This window comes from Aplysia californica, unplaced genomic scaffold (assembly GCF_000002075.1).
Source record: "Aplysia californica isolate F4 #8 unplaced genomic scaffold, AplCal3.0 scaffold00055, whole genome shotgun sequence".
NCBI lineage: Eukaryota > Metazoa > Mollusca > Gastropoda > Aplysiida > Aplysiidae > Aplysia > Aplysia californica.
In genome coordinates this window covers 1460058-1481876 of record NW_004797325.1, presented here as the reverse complement: position 1 = coordinate 1481876, position 21819 = coordinate 1460058, and the positions used below count along the sequence as shown (strand labels likewise).

General features: G+C 38.7%; 1 protein-coding gene across 1 annotated transcript in view; it reads right to left on the bottom strand.

The window, feature by feature from the left end:
• The window catches only part of LOC101845304, a gene marked incomplete at its 5' end in the record, with an annotated part of 51239 nt that overhangs the window by 18782 nt on the left and 10638 nt on the right, over positions 1–21819 (bottom strand). The window contains 10 exon segments of the mRNA XM_005092939.3: positions 592–764; positions 2930–3054; positions 5768–5808; positions 7138–7279; positions 8573–8665; positions 11437–11731; positions 12026–12166; positions 15640–15795; positions 16815–16963; positions 19559–19731. Coding sequence (XP_005092996.2) covers positions 592–764; positions 2930–3054; positions 5768–5808; positions 7138–7279; positions 8573–8665; positions 11437–11731; positions 12026–12166; positions 15640–15795; positions 16815–16963; positions 19559–19731 — 1488 coding nt within the window.

Below are 21819 nucleotides of genomic sequence, written 5' to 3'. Positions count from 1 at the left end.
GGGCACATTTATTCTTACTTTGAGTTATAATAATAATAATAAATAGCATTTGTATTGGCCATATACCTGTTCCACTGCAAGCTCTGTGCACTTTACACTATAATATTATTACCCCAGCAGACCATAGAACACACAGAAACATTCTCAGCTTCCCGAGAAGCATACAATGCAAGCAGCTGATTAAGCGCTCAAACACTAACAAACTGACAAAATCTTTCACTGTCTATAATTGGGTACCGATTCCCACCTGGGTGGAGGGAGGAAAATTTGTGTAAAATGCCTTTCCCAAGGACACATCGTCAAGCCCCTGACGGGATTCGAAACCAAAACCTTACAGTTGCGAGTCTGGAAGCCTAACCACTAGTAATACCCCATGAAGGCTTAACACCATTCCAATTACACATTACATAATGTTGTCAAGGGAAAAAAACAGCAGAGTTCATAAAAAAATTAAGGGAGAAAATGTAATCAATCTTGGAAGCTTTGAGGTTCCAGACTTTCAAAATAAGATCTCTCAAAGTCAATCACAAAAATGAGACAGGAGAAAATTTCATATTCTTTGGAAGGTATATGTTCACAAGATTTACTCACATGACGACTCATTCCTGGTCTTGACAGCCATAATGAGAGCTGTGGTGGCCTTCTTGGATGCCGCAGACTCAAGTTTGTTGGCGCTGGGTCTGAACAGGATGGTGCCCTCCGGCACGTGGTCACTCATCAACTTCCTCTCCACATCGGCCGGGCTACAGAAGCCGTAGATGATGCTGGAGAAACAAACCAAAATAAACTACATCATAATGACTATAATAATAACAATACTAGTAATAGAGCTGCGTTTACACGGGAGTGGGCTCTATAGAAATGATCTTCATTATTATTACAATAATACTAATAACAATAACAATAATAATTAATATAATAATTATTATTATTATCATTATTATTATAATCATTTTCATCATTATAACAATAATTGCATTTATATAGTGCACATCCATGCTATACAGCATGCTCTATGCACTTTACAATGACAGTTGAACTTGCTCTAACGGCCACCTGTATAAGACAATCACCTGTACAAACGGCCACTTCCACATTTTCCTCCCTTGTGTTTTCATAACTTTATAATGACATTGTGTGAGACTTCCACCTGCCTAAGACTAACATTTTTCTCCTTGACAGTGGGTGGTATCTAGGACACTTTTGACTGGTAATGACTTTAGAAGAATCACACAAAAAACCCGGCAACATGCTGTATCTAAAGCCTTAGCACATGACAATTGTAATAAACATTTCGAGCAAAGGTCCATCTTCAAATGATGATTCCAACACACACAAACACACACACACACGCACACACACACACACACACACACACACACACACAAACATACAAGCACACTGAGTGACCATTACAACAGACATTATTAAGTAAGCACACATTATAATAAGTCAGACTGGCATCAGTGGTGTAGCAGATAGACGCTTTGAAACTGCATGCAAGAGAATTAAGTATCTCAGTCTTTTCGCTGGGATTTTGGATCCCTCTTAGCTTAGGTTGGCCCTGACAGGCAGTGTAAAATCCTACCTAATAAAATGGTTCAAATTGTGTTGATGCAGATGTAAAAATACTTGCATTTTTTCAAAAAAATCAATAAGAAATGCACACGTGAAAAAAACCCAACATGACTCATTCATCTGCACTTCTGCCAAAGCCATCACACTGCTACTTGAAAGACTGAAGCCCTCTGCAGACTTCCGTTTAGTTTTAGTTAGAGTTTTGAGACACTTGCAGCACAATGTTAGGTTACATAAGTGCCAAAAATTTGAGGTGTTACAAGAGAGTAACATACACAAAACAGAAGTAGGAGAGATGAGGACAATAGATGTTTGAAAGGAAAGGGAGAAGCAAACCGCACCAGGGCACCCACTAATCACCCGTGCCTCTGCAGAGAGCAGAATCAGTTAAACAGTGAGGAGGATAAACTAGAGCTCAAACACGGAAGGAAGGACAAAGAAGGGAAGAAAGACGAGAAACAGGAGGATCAGGATGAAGAAAAGAAGGAGAAGGAGGAGGTGGAGACGGGGGAGGAAGAGACAAAAGAGGATGGGGAGGAGGATGATCAAAAGGAAGAAAAGGGGAAGGAGGTGAAGCAGGAAAGAAGGAGGAGATGGAGGAAGGGGAGGAGGATGATCAGGAAGAAGAAGAGAGAAAGAAGAGGGAGAAGAAGGAAGAAGTGATAAAGGAAGGGGAGGAAGTTGATCAGGAGGAAGAAGAAAAGGAGAAAGAAGTAAAGAAGGACAGGAAGAGAAGGAGGAGAAGATGGAGAAAAAGGAGAAGAATAGATAGGTATTCCATTCAGGAATTAAACGCCACATAACTCTTATCATAAGACAAGCAAGGGAGTGGTTAAAGACAAAGCCATCGGAAATCACATACTCCTCTCCACTCTCTTCCCACTCCTTTTCTCTGCTTCTTCTGGCTCCTTCTTACTGCTGCACTGTTTTTCAGTCACAGTACAGGTCTTACGAAAGGTAAGATCAAACATCTAAGCTTCTTGGATAATGGTAAAAAAATCTAGGAGGTCCCTTGTGCAAGTTGTGAAAGTTAAAGATCCCTCAGTGGCCCTAAAATCAATAAGAGTGGGCTTTTGCCACCACCCAAGTAAAACTGTAAAAGTACTCTAGTCAATATCTTCAAAATTTGGGTGCAGCTGACTTTAACTTTAAGCCAAAGGACCCAACAAAAGAAGGAAATATAATAAAATATGTAAAACTCAGTTGCACTGAAGACCGAAGAACCAGCAGTAGTTGACTACCCTTGAGATCTTGCAGGGGAAAGCAAAGAAGAAGAAAAGAAGACTTATCATACTTTCTCTATTATTGTTCACACCATTATTGTCTATCTATTGACCTAATATCCACCTACCCATCTTCCCACGGTTTGAGTAGATATCTCTCTATACTGCCGACAACACCATGGAACCATGAATAGAATGAAGGGTTCGTCTCTGCCCCAGATTTTTTGGAACTCTTTGCTCCTTCCTGGTTTGGCTGTGGGACAAGAGAAGTCAAAGAGTTTTAGAAGAATATACATAAAAATCATCAATAATGTCCAATTCTAACCATAAATGAGTGTGAACACTGATTTTTTAATAAGGGGGGGGGGGGGGAACATTATTTTATTCTTGTCATCAGTCGGAATTTCAAAAAATATAATGTAGAGCGTGCTTTTCCCATAATACAGTTTCACCACTTATAATGGTGGTTGTAAATAACATAATTTGAGACGATAAAGATCCCTTGACCTTATTTGGAGGATGCATGGTTTGTGCCGGACACCAGCAATATAAAACATCATATATATAATCAGATAAAACATACAAATACAAAAATACTGGCTGCCAGGGACAGCATGGAATAGCTAACAATCAGGATCTTATGATGTGCAGGCAGCATATTTTTTCAAAGTTTTACTGTGCTTTTAAATGAAAAGCTACTACTGAATAAAAAAACCCTTCCCAGATTCCAAGATATCAAAATTGTACAAATAAATGAAACACTTTAAAGAGAAATATAATTTTCAGAGAAAAACAAGGCTGACAAAAGAGGCATAAATCTTTTTCAATTTTTCTGAGGACAATCGAAGTGAAAAGCAGTAGAAATGGAGCCCTCTGCAATCTGAAATGAATGACAGACAAGGAAAACTAAAAGACATATAATGTTTAGGTTTTTCTTAGAAAATTCTAAAGCCAGGTTGAAATTGTAACACATGAGAAAAAGTAACGAGGAGTTGAGTTAAAGAGTGAAAAAAGGAGATGACACGAGAGAGTTAACTAGTGAGGGAAAAAAAGGGGACAAAAAGAGGTTGACTACTGAAGTAAAACAATAAAAAATAAGGGTGTGTGGGTTTAACATCCTATTAACACTATTAGGTTATTTTGGAGGCGGGACCTCCAAATTTAGCTTCCATCTCCAACAGGACCGGACCAAACGGGTTGAGAACCTTGAAAACTACACAACACAATCCATATCCAAGAACAACCAATCTGGGATTTGAACCAGGGCAATCCGCTCCTTAGTCCTGCATGACACCAACTGAGTTAATGGAGCACCCATTAACAGGCAAGAAAAAAGGAGAAGACACAAAAGGGTTAACTTGCATAAATAAATGGAGAGGACACAAAAAGGGTAAGTTTTTTAAAGTTTTAGTAGAGGTTTTACGGCACTCGCAACTGCATAATAAGGTCATATGAGCGCTAAGGGGTGGATGTCAACAGAGAAGTCCTTACAGGAAATCAGACTTACTCTGCTTACCTCTCCAGCTTCAGCAGCACAAAGTCTGCTTCGACTATCAAGGCACCCCGGAAATAGCGGGTCACAAGAGAGTGACAAACATACAAAAGAAGTTGAGGAAAATGACGATAGTAAAGAAAAAGCAGTAGTTCCCTGTTGTAGTTCAGGCACAGTTATGAGCATGACACTGTTAGTACTGAGCATTAGAACAAGAAATATCCTTAAGACACTTGTCAGTGGCACCGCCCCGGGGGACTCAAAAGGGTTAAGTGGGGTGAAAATTGATAAATCAGCAGCGCGACCGCACCATTTTCGCCCATTACCGATACATCGGTACAGACTATACTCAAACTTTATTTACTTTGTAAATACTTCATCCATAATTTTAAGTTTTGATAGAAACATATCTCAAAAGTAAAAACTTCCTGCAACGAAATATAGTGTCTATAACTATGTAAGTGGGTGGAAATTGACATTGTTGAAGTATTTTCTGTGGCGTGTTTGTGAAAGCAAAACACGAAAGATGATCACACCCATTTCTAGTTCTAGCTAGCTATGTTTTCTGGGCCTGGTAGTAATTAAACGACCCTAAAGGCATATAACTTGTAAAACAGACTAGGAAATTTTTCTTTAGCAAACTTGAGGACAGAGACGATATTGTCTAAGAATCCTTAGCTTTAGACTCTGATTCAGCCGATGATTGAATCGAGAGTGAAAAGCGTGAAAGACATAATTCGTAGGTCTAAATCTACAGTGACAGCAAAGAGGATAGATGGAGATAGGGAAGTGAGTGAATATGCTTAGAAATGAAAGGGAAATTAGAAAGCCAAGAGAAGTGAATATAAAGAGGATAATGACCTAGATCTACGTCAAAATCTAAATCTAGACTTGGACAAGCAAGTGCAACTCGGGCAAATTCTGTTTCATTACAACTTTTGGTATTGTCACAGTGATGTTACAAAATATATCATAAAATCTGCTAGAATTGCACAATTCCATACCTTTTTGCATGAACATGCAGGGAATTAAATGTAACATTCATAAAATGAATGTAGGAATCTTTTTTTGAAATACAAATTTTATTATTTATATTAAAAGTTGGAAATTTAGTCTGTCTTTTTATTAGCTCCCATGTGATGGACGTGTTCTTTAACAAGTATTAATAACGTCCTTTGCCTAATCAAATATTTTTTTGCACATTTCAATGCTACGTTTTATTACCTTTCAGAATATGTATGACACTACCTACTTATTATTTCATTTTACTTATGAAAATCCTTCCCAAACATACACACCTATCATTCATGATCGGATGCACAGAGAAAATCGGTGAAAATGGTATAAAAATGGGCAGAGAATGAGTTAACTAGGGTGAAAATGGGAGAGGACACATAAAGGTTAACTGGGGTGAACAAGGGAAAGAACACATAAGAGTATGAAGAGAAAGAGAGGACACAGTAGGAATCAGTACCTTGATAAATCCTTGCATGCTCACTTGTCCTTCCTCATTCACTGGGAACAGACACAAGACAGTGATCATAAATAAATGTAAATGGTTTACTCCTCTATCAACACAATTCAGATCCTATTAAGAAACCAGATACTTTGACCCAACCTGCAACCGCCAAGGCAGGGTAAGTGGGATATACCATCCTGGAAGACAAATGGAGTTATTAGATAAAACAGCTCCCTGAATTCAAATAAGTGTCTATTGCGCGCAATGGCAAAAGAACCTTATCATTATAGAACAAAATAATAATAAAATAAAATAAGTTACATTTCATTGATCCCAGTAAGGAAATTTTAGTAACAATGGTAAACATACATAATTAAAAATACATACATACATAAAAACATACATAAATATTCAACATCACACCAATACAGAACAACTTCACAAACACGCCATTGCTGGTCACCACTGTGCAGCACCCTGGGTTGTTGTTTTTAGCTAGGATTGTCGTGTCTAGCACAAGGATACACCCCAGTGATCACCCATTTAGATCATTTTGGAGGGATGCTGCTTCAACCCTGCCTGACACAGCAACACTAGTAACAAGAACACAGTGTTCCAGCAGACAGACAAAAGTACTCCAATAAAAATCCTCGCCACACTAGAATCGAACTCACATCTTGGTTTTGTTTTAATAAGAGTTTTACAGCACTTGCAACACAATTAGTGCCGAAGAATAGAGGTTTTACAAGAGAGTCACAAACACAAAAAAACCAAAGGGGAGATAAAAACGATAGAAATTTTGACAGGAAAGAAGGAGTAAATCACATTAGAGCACCCACCAACCACCCACGAATTCACTTCTCCCATGCTAGTTTGCTTGTTTGAGTAAAGAGAAGCACATCGGCACAATAATGGTCATTTAGTGCTGAGAATAATAAGACAGACAGACAGACAGAAACAACAGAAGGAAAGTGAAGAAGTAGGACCAACCTGTAGCACCCTCCAGCTTACCCCCCCCCCCCTTTCATAGGCAGCAGCAAAGAGAAAAACCATTACACCACAGATGTTGATTCCAAATTCAGTGAAGGTAGCCCCAAAATATCATAACCTATGAAGACCACATGAACAAATAGTGACCGACTCAAATTTCAATGTAGCTAGGAAGTTTTATTTTTGTGTTTGTGTTTTTCAGACTTAAAAAAAATTGGTATCTTGTTTTTAGTAAGAGTTTTACGGCACTTGCAACACAATATGGTCATACAGGTGCCGAAGATTAGAGGAGTTACAACAGTGATAGATGTTTGATTGGAAAAAAAAAGAGCAAGCCACACCAAAAACACCTGCCAACCACCTGCTATTGCTATCTAGGAAATTTGTGGTAGTACCTGTCAATCGATTGCGGAGAAAAGCTTTGTCCTCGGAGGTCAGCTGTCGCTTTTTGCTGGTGGCAAATGTGATGCGGTTGTTGAGCATATTGATCACATCCTCAACTGGGAGGCTGTTCGGACACTCAAAGGATCCTTTGTACTAGAGATGAAACAGACATTACTTTGTCTGGGGTAAAGAAACAAATTACTTTGTCCTGGGTATAAAAAAAAAAACATGGCTTTGTACTGGAGATAGAAACAGACATTACTTTGTCTTAAGTATAGAAACAGACCTTACTTTGTATCAGAGACAGAAACAGACATTACTTTGTTCTGGGTATAGAAACAGACCTTACTTTGTATCAGAGATAGAAACAGACATTACTTTGTACAGGAGATAAAACCAGACATTTTTTTTATGCAGGAGATAGAAACAGAAATTACTTAGTGGGTCTACTGGATATAAAAAAAGGCATTTTGTACCAGTACAAAAAAAATACACAACTTTATACTGGATATGGCACAGACAGTACTCCTTACAGTACCCAGCAATTATAGACATCAAAAGATCTCCTCAGTTTGTTTGTGTTTCAGCACTTAATTGGCTGTACGCTTCCTGGGAATCAGAGAGTGTTTCTGAGTTTTCTATGGTCTGTTAAGGTAATAACAGTTATAAAAAACACAGAGCCTGCTGTAGAACAGAGGTCAAAAGCCTTTTCAGCCAACTTGGTCACATTAGAGCTCAGAAAAGTCCTATTATGCCGCAAAAAAAATAATTTTTTAATGAGGTGTCAGAGAAAGGACTTTTTAAAATCTTTTGATAATTAAGAACAGTGTACATATTGACAATGACAACTTTTAATCACATAAGTACTTATAAATGTACTTAATTTTTTTAAAGCTGCCGTCATTTGCAATAGTTGTAGTAGAAATTTCGATCAATTCTATTCAACATATTAGTAGTCTTTATAACTTAATATCTCCGCATCTTTCTATGAAGCCTATTTTTTTCCTTAAAGCATTTCTAAGCAAGCATGGGTAATCAAACTTTTGAGACACATAATTAGCGATGTGGGGTGAAGCAGGTATGGGTGTTAGCATCTCATCACTGTGGGGCAAATTGGTCTCTGCTCATAAACAATCATGGAGTGTCTTTTTGTTACGAATGAAACAATTCAAATGTATAGGAATGTCGCTGTAAGGCCCATAAGGCCGGATGTTACATTAAATAAGTAGAGGGGCTTTAGGCCGGACGGAAACCATCATTAGGCCGGATCTAGACTAAAAGCTGAAGGTTGCCGCTCCCTGCTGTAGAATAGGATATACGCTTTGTAACAGCAAATAAAATTATCATAATTATCATGAGACCACCATCCTCCCCAATCCCCTGACTTAAAAAACCATACCAGAAATGAGTAGGCAAGTAATTTCTCTCTCCATCACTTCTACTCACCAAGTCAGCATTGGAGCAGTACCACATCCTTGCACCAATAAACTCCAGAAGCTGATTCGACCCGGTCTTGAACATGAAAGGCAGCGACAGAGTCTGCAAGAAACACAAAGTAATATTAGTTAAGTTTTAGTACGTGTTTTACAGCACTCGTAACACAAGAAGGTCATATGAGTGCTGAAGATTAGAGGTGTAACTAGAGAGTGACATCCAAAGAAAAGAAAGATGAGAGATATGTTTTATAGTTAAGAAGGAGCAAACAACAGAAGAGTGCCCACTAACCACCTGCACAGAAAGTAGGTTTTTTAAACCATTTTACAAACATTGTAAAAAGACAAGACCTCAATCTACCAGCTAACTCAGAAATTAATTAAGAAATGTGACATTTCAATATATGCCTCAGACAGCAAGGATTACAGCATTAACAATACCATATAACATACTCACCTGCAATATGAACCATTTTTCAAAAAAACAATTTAATTCAAAAAGTATTAAGTCCCTGCATAAATACGCACAACATAGAGGATTGATTCCAGCAAGATAAAGTAATTAGGATTTTCACAGATTAAATCCGTCTCAATACACCAACCAACAGTTCTTAAGGGTAAGACAATATGTGAGGCACTGTGGTGAAATCAGGCACTCGTAAAAATAATTAAATCAAAGAAATCGGCATTTTTTGGGGCCGATGGGCAATGTTTTCTAATTTTCTGTTTTTGGCTCAACACCTTTTACGTCCATTAAAAAACATATTTCTGCGTGGATCTTACTGAAAAACATTGATTAACACTTTCCCTACCACAAGCGGCTCGCGGACTTAGCCTCGCTGGACCGAGAGCCGCAAAATACGGCTCGAGTGGCTCGCTATCTATTCCAATCCAGTAATGAAAAGATACAAAATTCTCGGCCAATCCAGGTTTTCAAAATAATACAATAGACTTCCTGTTAGTAGATACGAAAGAAAATATTGCACTGACAGACGATTTTTTTGTCATTTCAGCCCTTTTTTTGTCCCCTTTGAAACGTAAATATGAGGAAAAAAAGCGCTCCCCTGACTTCAGTATATGTCTAATATTTTCACTTCTGTATTAAGAACACATACACAACTTTCAGCATTTCTTTGCATTACTTGAGGCAACCTACCTGGGAAGTTTGAATGATGCTGTTGTTGAACTTTTTTAGTTATGAACTTTCAAAGCTGGAAAATTATTGATTTCATATGACACCTTCGATATGGCATAATCACTTTTAGAAACCCCAAAGTAATACAATTGGAATAAATCTTCAATATTGTATCGCAATCTAATAGATTATTTTTTAACCTTCAGTTTGAGGGGCCATATGATGTGGTTTGTGTGTGTTTAGTTGGATGTTTTGACATTTTCCTTTGGCGGGGTAGGGACGTACAGATAGGTCAGGGAAAAGCCCTGGGCCAGTGGTGGATTTTGGCCGGGTAGGAAAAGAGTTAAAGGCACAAAAAAAGAAAATATTCAGTTTCCAAGAACTCAGGCTATGGAAGTTACCAAACTTTGGCCGCCATTTTCTCACTAATTTTACCTCTGAAATCAGGGGACCCTGACTTCCTTCGCAAATATTTCGACTTCTATTCAACATAGAAGGGTAATTTTTTTTCACAAAAAGGAAGGCAAATGAACAGGCTTTAAGATGATACCAATAACCCAATAAGCCCAAAAATTGATGAGCGCTTGATTCTTCCACGTCGTGACACATATTAATTAGATGCTCGACTAGTACCTGATTTCACGCACTTAAAGACCCCTACAGCATGTCAGAAATTCACCCTGTAATATAACGCGCAACCTACAAAAATGGAGTCAAAGTATACCACCTGTATTATAGTTGAGGTCATGATATAGAGACAAAGGATAACCATAACCCAAACTATCCAATGTTTTGTGTTAGCTGGGGCCCTAGGTAATGTCCCGATCAGCCTTGGGTGTCTCACTTTGTTTGGCTTCCATCCTGCCAGACAGGGCTATCCCAGGATGAGATGGTACAACATCAACATCTCATTTATTTTTTTTTTAATGGTAGAGGGTTTTACTGTGCTCACAACTGCATAAGGTCATATGAGCGCCAAGGGGTGGGTGTCAACAGAGAAGTCTTTACAGGGACTCAGACTGAGACTGCTCACCTATCTAGCTTCAAAGCACAAGGTCTGCTTCTACTATCAAGGCACAAGAGAGTGACAAACATACAAAAGAAGTAGAGGAAAATGACAATAGTAAGGATCAGGAAAGAAAAAAGCAGCAGTTCCCTGTTGTAGATCAGGCACAGTTATGAACGTGACATGAGTCAGCCCATTTACAATTCTACTGTGCTTGAACGAGAAATGTCCCCCCTTTGAGCACGGCCTAAAGACACTACAGTTAGTGGCACTGCCCCGGGGGGAATCAACATCTCAACAGATGACAGTAAGCGTCTGTGGTGTAATAGCTAAGCCCATCATTGTTGCACTCACAAGACGCGAGTCCAGTTCCATCTCTGTCTGTGATGTAGTTTAGTTTCAGTAAGAGTTATACGACAATACCAACACAATCAGGTCGTAGAGGTGCCCAAGATTTAAGGTGCTACAAGAGGGTAATTAACACAAAAAAGAAGGAGGAAAGCGTGAACCACAACAGTGCACCCTCCAACTACCCACTTTTTGTTTGTTTCAGAAAGAGTTATATGCCACGTGCAACATAATAAGGTCCTACAAGTGCCGAAGAATAGAGGTGTTACAAGAAGTGACAAACACAAAAAGAAGGAAGAAAGATAAGGACGATAGATGTTAGATAGGAAAGAAGGAGCAAACCACACAAGAGCACCCGCCAACCACCCAGTAGCGGTAAGGTGCTCACCTCCAGTCTATACTCAGTCCCATGCACCTCCACAGTGACGGAATAACGCATCCTGAAAAACTGTTTGTACACTGTGTTCTGCTCCACTCGGGAAAAGTTCTGGACTTCGATATCTTTCCACTCGATGGACACCATCAACCCTGACGCTAACACTTTACCGGGAGGGAGCTTCAGGAACTTTTTCCCGCCCTCTTGCTTGACATCCGACTCCATTCGAACCAAATCTCTCTCAGCAACAAGCTCAATGTTGCTGTCAGTGATATTGAGTCCTGAAAATGATTCCCCACCCAAAATTCTGAGGAAGAACAACCAGACATTTCCAATGTTAAGAAACATTTATTATTTTTGTAGATTTCAATGAGTCTCTCTGAAGGTAATTAAACATTTTGTAACCTATTCTTTTATATTTGAGTCTGAGGGAGAATTACTAAAAATATAAATTACATTTCAGCATCAGTAAATATTACTAATTATTTTCTCTTTTTATCTGTTTTACAGTACTTGCGACATAATAAGTCATATCAGTGCCGAAGACTAGAGATAACATGAAAGAGGTGAAAAACATGCCATACAAGTACACAGGGCCTACCTGACTTCAGTGTGGAGGTTTTGGTTCTTGTTGGAACAGAACTTCATCTCTTTCTTTGACTCTTTGTCCGCATCAGAATCTTTTGACCCCTTGTTCGCAATGTCAATCACGTCTTTCAGCTGTATGCTCACAACAAGAGCGCTGGTGGGGGGAGGGAACAAGAGGTGGAGGGAGTGAAGAGGGAGGGGGTGGAGGGAGAAAATGGAGGGAGCAAGGGATGGAGGAGAATGGAGGGGGAAGGAGCAAGGGGAGGAGTGAAGAGGGAAGGGGGATTACAGAGAGCTAATATCAGAGAGTAACCAATTAAAAATAATGAAAACTCACAATCAAACAAAGAGATATGAATTTACACACATGCACACATACAGACAGAGAAATACACACACAATACACACATATACATCAAGACACACACACACCCACACACACACAGACATACAAACAAAGACACACACACACATACAGATGCACACATATATTTAGTAGATAACAGACACTCACAAACACACACACACTCACACACACAAACAAATACAAACACAAAAAAACCAACAACAAAAAACCAACATACACAGACACATACACAAATCTGTATTTTAATTCAGCCTCAGAGTAGCAAGATGGTACAAAGAAAACCACATAGCAGATATAGGAAAATTGACTTGACAATGTGGCAATATATTTCATGATAAGACATTGCGGGTGGTTTACTCCTTCTTTACACATCAAACATCTATCAAAATTATCTTTCCTCCTTCTCTTCTTGGTATGTTACTCTCTAGTAACACCTCTAATATTCAGCACATGCATGACCTAGTTTTGGGGGTTTTATTTGCAAGTTCCATAAAACTCTTAATAAAACTATTAAAAAAGACATGATTATCAATGTAAGCCATGTTTGAACATAGAAAAAATCATGCCTTTGCATCAAATAGATTGTCATAATATCACACATGGGGCACGCAGCTAGCTCAGTTGGTATTATGCTGGGCTATGGAGTGGACGGCCCTGGTTCAAATCCCCAACAGGGTGTTCTGAACTTAGGTTGTTTTGGGGAGCTTTTAAGGCACTTCACCCATCTCGCTTGGTCTTATCGGAGACGGACATATAATTTGGAGGTCCTTCCTCTTTAACTCTATCCGTATGTCATGTTTTACTATCGTATCCATATGAAGTGGGGAACTCTGTGCCACCACTTTCCAAAGAGGAAATTTACTCGTTAATCCGATCCATACGCTTTGCATAGCAGTCTGTCAAAATTATTTTTTGAGAAATACTGACAGTTTCAAAGAATTTTTCGCACTATAAGTATTCTTAAATGTAAAGAATACAACCCCGGGGGTAAAAAATGACCCCAGGGGGAACGGATAAGGTTAATGACCTTACAATGTGAAAGGAGATTAAACTGAAACAACAGCCAATGACAAAATCACAGCTCGAAATGTGGTCGAAGCAGCCTGCCAATCTTAAGTGATCTAAACTGTTTTTGATGGAGACAATGTAATAATAACAATAGCAATGTAATAACAATATTCATAACAATAACTTTAATAATGATGATGATGATGATGATGATGATGATGATGATGATGATAATAATTAATAATAACAATAATAATAATAATAAAATTTACTTTTAATCCATCATAAACTAACAATGATTTTTACCATCGAAGGAGAAAGAGACGTTACATCTACTTTCCTATCAAATAGCTATCGTCCTTATCTCTCCTTTTTTAACTCTCTTGTAACATTTCTAATCTTCAGCTCTTACATGACCCAACTGTGTTGCAAGCGCCATAAAACCACTGCAAGTAGCTAGCTTGTTAGAGAGAGCAAAGTCCAGGAAAATATGGTAGGTATCTTGCAATGAGAACTAATGCCACGGCTCACCAAAGTGGCACTTTTCCCTTTCCTAAAGTAGCGGGCATAGGAGGCGGTGTAAAATATTTGTGAGGCATGTCGACAAAATGAGTTACAGGTGATAAAAAACAAAAACGGTACAACTTTTTATCTGAATATCGCACAAAATTTGTACTAGAATGTAGTAATTTGGAAAATATACAATTCATTCAAAAGAAATTTGTTTAACGTAAAATTTATAAAGAAGAAACTTGTTTTCGTTAACGGAAATGGCTTGTATAAAAAAAACACCTATAAACGCTAAAAGCACCAATTTAAAAGATCTTGTAATTTAAGGAGAGTTATGAAATGGTTTGTTTGTTTTTTTCCCCTTCCTTTTCTTTTTAAAATCTAATCTTTCCATCCCTGTAACATTTAAACAATAATTTTTCTTTTCTCTTACAGATTTTTAGAATAAAACAATTTAATTTTACAATTCTGAGAACTAGAGCTCTATAAATCCTCCAACGGACTCGTAACATTTTAACGCGTCGTTCGTAATGTTCAGTGGTGGCCAAACACAAAGATCCACCCAAACATGAGTACTCAAACCTACACACACTGCACACTTTACAATATGGAGTAGCTTCTATAGACAGTAAGGTGGTGGGTGAGGTTGCCCAAATAGGCCTTTGTGGAATTGATATATCCTGAAATGTGAATATGGGCTTTGCCAAGGAATCAAAAGTCATAGAGGAATGTCCACGCTTTTCAAGATAATCCAGGAACCATGAACACATTGTTACCCTCAGATTCATGCCAGCTTCACGAACAGAAAAATGCTACATGAAGATCAGCCTTGAAGATGCGGACCGTTCAGATGTAGGAAAGCCTTTGCTGCAGACATTGTCTACAGACAGACGTCTCATGGGAGTCATCTTCCGAATTCTGCACCATGATGACGTTTAAAGGGTTGCGAAAGGTGTGTGTTTCATCTGAAGTGGTTGTTTTGTCTCGGAAATTTTTTGTTCTGATTCTCTACAGGTCCTAACTGATGGACCATTTCCACCCTTGACATCAAAAAAGGCATTGAGGGCACTTTAACATTGTTAACGTACCTTGAGCGAAACTTACGAAATGAGTTGGCGGTGAGGAAATATCCAATACAAAACACTCTCTGCTAGTTACTAATCTTAACCATGATCTCAGCAGGAAAGGAAACTTGATAAAAACTATGTGCAAACTTCTGTTGGCCTGTAGCTGGCAATATGCTACGATCGTTGGGACTTTTAATGGTAGGCCTAATGCAAACTAGTGCGTCATGCTAAAAAAAATTTGGGACATAGCTGAATATGGGTTGTTTTTTTTATACGCTATGTAGAGCAAAACTATTCTGTGGATTTATCTAAATGGAATATCAGACAAATTCCTTTTGACTTCCAAATGTTGTGTACACATTTGAAATGCAAAACTTCAGTGTGAAGGAAAATATTTACCAAAAAAGTTGTATAGTTGGGTTTTTTCAATCACTCTGTACTTCTCGGATTTTATCCCTGGGACAAAGATATGTCAAATTTATAGCTTCAGTTTTTACAATCTATTGGTATGAAATGATATAAAAAACATATTAAACTTCCAGAACATGCCATCAGTTGACAATCTACACATTTGATCCCTGAGTTGATTTTCAGCCAAAATCTCCATCTACGAATTGCAAAAAGTAGCTGATTTTGTCAGCACCCCTCGCGTCTACAATGGCAATTTCATTTTACCTTGAGAAGAACCTGTTCTCAGCTAGCTTGAAGGACCTGTGAAGGGCCGCCAGTTGACCGGGGAAGGAACTGCTCCCTGCACTCATCCCCGGAGACTCATGCATTTTGTGAAACACCCGGTCCAGGGCTTCCAGCAGATGGGCAAATTCTTTGAAACTGTAGATGTCGATTAAAAGGTTGCTTAAGACTCATTTGTTTAATTCTGAGTTAGAGTTTGTTGGCAGGTGCTGATGTGTCTCGTTTTCACTGCTGTCCTTATGTGCACATAGTCAACACATGGCAGAGAGAGTTCTTTCTTAGATGTGGTTGAATTTGTTTTCTTGTGCATATGAAATGGGGCTGTTTTTGTTTTGTTTTTTGGCGTGTGTGAGGTTTACTCTCAGTAATCATATCATCGATAAAGCGCTCAGTGCTTATACTTGTACAGGATAAAGAGCTATATAAATGCAATCTATCATTATCATTTTTTTAAAAACCCAGGTAAACACATTTATATTGACTAGCAAATTCCTTTAAAATATTGGCATTGCTATTTTTTAAAATACACACATTTATATTTATACTTGTCGATTTACCCACTAATCCATTCGAGAAAAAAAAAAATAATACACACATTTACATAGACAAGCAACTTCTTTAAATTGTCAACATTGTTCTAAAAAAAATCCAAGCACATTTACGTCTACTTGTTGATTGGTCCACCCATCCATCTATCAGAAAAAGAGTTGATATAATTGTACCCCTGCTCAAGGAGTGCAACTTAAAATGTGAACTTATTATCTTTTGAGCTTTCTCCCTTCGACATCAACCAAAATACATCCCTAATTTCGAGTCGTAAGCTTTAACCCTCGGGCATTGACCAAGATCAATCTTAATTTCCATTTGTAAGCTTTCACCAGTTGGTATACATTCAAATACAGTTGAACTTGCACTTACGGCCACCTACATAAGACGGTTACCTGTACAAACAACCACTTCCCATTTCACATTTGTATTTTTTTTAAAGTTTACTGACTTTGCGTAAGACAGCCACCAGTCAAAGACTACCACATTACTCCTCCACAATGGCTGACCATCTTAGACAAGTTCAACAGTACAACCCTAACTTCCAGTTCCAAGATTTCACCCTTTGGTATCGATCCAAACAGGATCTGAATTTCCAGTAGAGAACTTACTTTTGGTTGACGACTACCGGAGAGATATCTGGGCCCGTCTTGACACTCGCTCTCGCCTCGGCCTCCCGCCACTCTGACACCTCCTTCTCCAGGCCAGACAGCAACTGATCCAGCTGCTCCACCGTTCTCTGCAGGATTCTCATCACTCTCTGAAAATGCAAGGAAAATATTTTGGGAAAACTTTCAACACTTATAATGAAGAGATTTGCATTGGTATCCTTTATTCTCAGTGCACACTGCCAATTAAACACATCTTACTAAGTTAAGACCAGCCAGATTTTCCCTTCATGAATCGAGCAAAAGCTACCATGTTGACAAAATACGACCAAATTTAACTCTAACCTTCAAATTAAACGCATTTGCTTTATTCAAGGTTGCGAGTTAAATTGGTCGTATTATGCCAAAATGATAGTTTTTGCCACATCCATGAAGGAAAATCTGGCTATCTGGCTCTGGACTCCGTCTGAAGGTTCCATTTGGCACTGTGCAGTGGGTATCCTCAGCTCATCAATAGGCACTATTCCTATTTAAGTTGCAGTATATATCGATTTTCAAAAATTTGTAATTGAAAGTGTATATTTTCCACACATTTAACCGATTGGCTAAGACTGCGCAGCGCATTTTCATGATCGTATAATTGCGCAGAAATCTTAAGATTGCGCTGCGCGTTTTAACGATTATATAATTGCGCAGCAATCTGAAGATTGCGTTAATATTTTATATTTTTCAAATGATTTTTAAAAAAATTCACTTCCATCTTTATTCACATCAAGGAACATCCATATTACTTTTTCAAAAGTGTAAAAATCTCTGAAGAGTCCATAAGAATGATACAATGTCAAGTATCAAACTCAAGGTTCACTTCACTTCTATTTTTATTCTTTTACTCACATCAAGGAACATTCACGTACAGTCAAACCTGTGTAAGACGGCCACCCATTGTCAAGGAGAACAGTGGCCGTATAAGACAGGTGGCCGTCTTAGGCAGGACTGATCAAGATGAAGAAAACAAACTATTTCCATCTGAGGTCCCAATCGAAAGTAGCCGCATTGTTGTTGTTTTTGTTGTTGTTGCTGTTGTTGGTTTGTATTTTGTTTGTAATTTTTGTTGTTGCTGATTTTGCACAAGGGTGACAATAAAACGAAATGTATCAGACAAGGAAGACTGAATGACATGGTAAAACAAACACAGGGGTCGCCACTACTCGGAGAACGAGCGACGCTTCTGTCACAAGTTCATGTTGGCGTCTTTTGTTACTTTGTTACAGACTGGGTAAACAGTGACCACTCATCTCACTTACGATTTGTGTATGAGTTCTGGGCGGGGCTTATGGGTTATGAGGGATCACACGCTTACCTCACCAGCAGCTGAAAAATGGTAGCTATTGATCAACAGTGGGAGGGGCCTACACAACATGATCGATTGGAGGGACTACCTAACAACAATGACAGGTGATTGAATTATGACGGCTCGCCCACAACGCCAGGGGCCAATGCACAATTTATGACAAAACGTAATGGAGTCACTAAGGTGGCCGTCTAAGACAGGTGTTATTGCTTAGTGTGATAGGGGGTTGTGTGTTAAATTATGGTGGCTGCGGCGGACAGGTGCCCATTTTACACAGTTAAATTATATCGAAAAAACGCAAGGGGGGAAATGGAAAGTGCCCGTTTGTACAGGTGGCTGTCTTATAGAGGTGGTCGTCAGGGCAGGTTTGACTGTATATTTTCAAAAGGGTAAAAATATGAAAATTAAAATCAAAATTAAGATATGAACTGAAGAGCTCACAAGAACAATACAATTATACGATCTTTAAAACGCGCATCGCAATCTGAAGATTATCACGCAATTAATCGATCGTTAAAACATACAGTGCAATTGCGCCGTTCTGTAAATTATGAGGAACATTTGCACTCCCATAAACTGAGCTACATCGATGATAAAAAATTTCTGACACGAAAAGCAACTTATTTTACTCTGTTTTTGAGAGAGTTTAATGCCATACTACAACTATACACAAGTAGGTCATTTCGAAGGCAGACTCCCTTGTAAGGTTTCAGGGGATCTATTTTCAGCTATACCAGACTCTCTGAAGACACACTTGAGAGAAAGAGAACTTTGAACTTTTGAATTGAACAAAAGACACAGAAAAAGTGGAGAAAACTAGCAAATGTGTTCCCCAGGCTCATAAAGAGTTCTAATAATTACAAGAAGTCCTTTTTAAGATTAGAGCACTTTCGTTCAGAAATGGTGTTTCCAGGGTTCACAAAGACTGTTTTCAGAAGCTGCCGAGGACCCGACAAAGCCATTTTCATTGATTTGCAGAGTCGCAGCTGCCAATGATTCAAAGGTAAATATCTAAACGACAATCTTCTTTGTTCCTCTGGCTCAAAAGAGAGTTCAAACTACAGGAAGTCCTTTTTAAGATTAGTGCACTTTCGTTCAGCATTGATATTTCCGATGTTACCGGCAGTGACAGTCTGGTGACAAAGAGAGCTCTGATCTCATGGGCACTTGCCACTAATGGGGTTAAAGACTCATTTAAACTGAAATCTTGAAAGTCTTTGGGTTTTTTCTATATATCGATATCTTGAAAGTCCTCGAAATAAACCCATTTAAGATCTTCCAAAATCTCTTAAATAAATCTATTTAAATCTCAAAAGTCTCCTCTAAAAAAATCCATCGAAATATTTAAAGCCTCTGTAAAAAAAACCCCCCCCATTGAAATCATAAAACGACCTACTTGTCTCATCTCATGGGACTCGGCGTCGTTGGCAATCATACTTTCGATGTGACTGTTTATGGTGGCCTCTGTCCATTGCAGACTGGCCTTAGCAGCCACTACCTCCATCTGCTCGTCCCACGTAGCGTCAATTGCTGCCCCTTCCAATACATTCTTTGCATTGAGCAGTTGGTCTGAAGGAAGCACAACAGAGTTAGTCAAAATAATTATAATCATAATCATAATTATGACCAAAATAATAACAATTGCAATAATAGTAATGATAATAATAATAATGATGATGATATTGATGATAATAGTAATAATAATACTACTAATAATAAATAATAAATAATAATGATGATGATGGTCATCATTTATATAGCATACATCTACACACTATAGCATGCTCTATGCACTTTACAACTATTATTACCCCAGCAGACCCCGCACCACTCAAGAACATTCCTGGCTTCCTGGGAAGCATACAGTGCAAGCTACAGTTTACACACACTAGAATACTTAATAAAATTAATGAAATCTTTCACTGTCATGTACCCATTCTCACTTGGGTGAAATGGGGAAAATTTGTGTAAAGTACCTTTCCCCCAAAGACATAATCTCAGACACCTGATGGGATATGAACCCATAACATTGCAGCTGAGTTTTTCGGGGAGGGGGGGTTGATAAGTGTTTAACGGCACTCGCAACTGCATGAGGTCATATGAGTGCGCGGGACACAATAAATATTTTCAGTTGGTATGAAATTTTGAATTTTGCCCGGGTAGCAGCCGAAGTCTACTCTTATCGCTTTTAGACCACCAAGGGATCTTTAATGTGCCCAATTTGCACACGAGACCTCCGAGATTTTTCGCCCTTGTCCAAGCTGGCTAGGTTTGGATCTTTCCTACTATAAAATCAGGGTGTGGCTGAAAAACAGCAGTAAGGAGGAGCCAAGGAGTAGCAGTAGAAAGGCTGCAGAAAGAGTCAGGAGCCCAGAGGAGGGGGCAAAGGAAGTGAGGTGGTGGGGGCAGAAAGTAGAGACAAAAGCAGACGACAGAACATTGTTAGAGAGCGGGAAAGGACGTGAAAGGAGACAATTTTAGAGAAGAAATTTTTTAGTAGCTACTAGGATTCGAACCCGGGACCTACTGAATGAGAGGCGAACACCTTAACCTCTAGGCCAAGAGAGCCCCCAGCTGTGAGTCTGAGATATCCTAAGCACTAGACCAACCGACAACACCATTGACTGAGGGGACAGAGAACTTGAGAATAGTCTGGCAAAGTTGTTGACGATACTTTCTGAGAGAGTGACAACAGATTGTAGCAGTAATTGTAAGTGCAAGTGTTTTACTCCCCTATCAACGCAATTTAGATCCTTTAAGAGGAAAGCTGTTTCAGTCCTGCCAGTCAGGGCCAATTCCGGCTGAGAGGAATACAACGGTCCAGCAGAAAGACATAGATGCTCGATAAAAATTTTCTTCACACAGACATCTAATTCACGTCTTGTCTGAGGGCAACGTCAAAAGGTCTTTCCACTACAAACCACATGTGCCGGTGTGACCACTGAGGTGACATTAGTGATATCATGTTTACAAAAAGAAAAAAGAAAAACAATTTTTTGACTATGTCTTTTGAGCAACGATATCGTTCGAGTGACTGCATCTTTTGAGTGACCACATCTCTTGAGCAACAATATCTTTAGAGTGACTGTTATTTTCAGTGACCACATCTTATGAGCGACAATATCTTTTAAGTGACTGAGTGACTGTATCTTTTTAGTGATACAAGTGGCAGCAAAGTTTAGTAAATTCCATAGCTTGAGAGTCCTTGGAAACTGAAAATCTACATTTTTATATACATTTAATCAACATTTTTCAGTAAAGTCCACACAGAAATGTGTTTTTAAATGGACATAAAAGGTGGGGAGCCAAAAAACAAAATTCGATAAAGATTGCCAAACTCAAGGAAAAATGCTGATTTCTTAAATTTCATCATTTGGACGAGCACCTAATTTCACCATGCTGCCTCACATATGTGTAGCAGTGTTGTGGAATCAGGCACATGTCAATTTTTGGGCATATCAAGTTATTGGTGTAATCTTACAGCCTGTTCATTTGCCTCGCTTTTAATGAAAAGGATACAAATCTATCTGAAATAGAAATTGAAATATTTGCCAATGAAGGAGGCAGGGGTCACCTGATGTCTGCGGTAGTAAATTAGCGAGAAAATGGCCACCAAAGTTTGGTAACCTCAAAAGTTTAAGTTTCCTTGTAAACTGC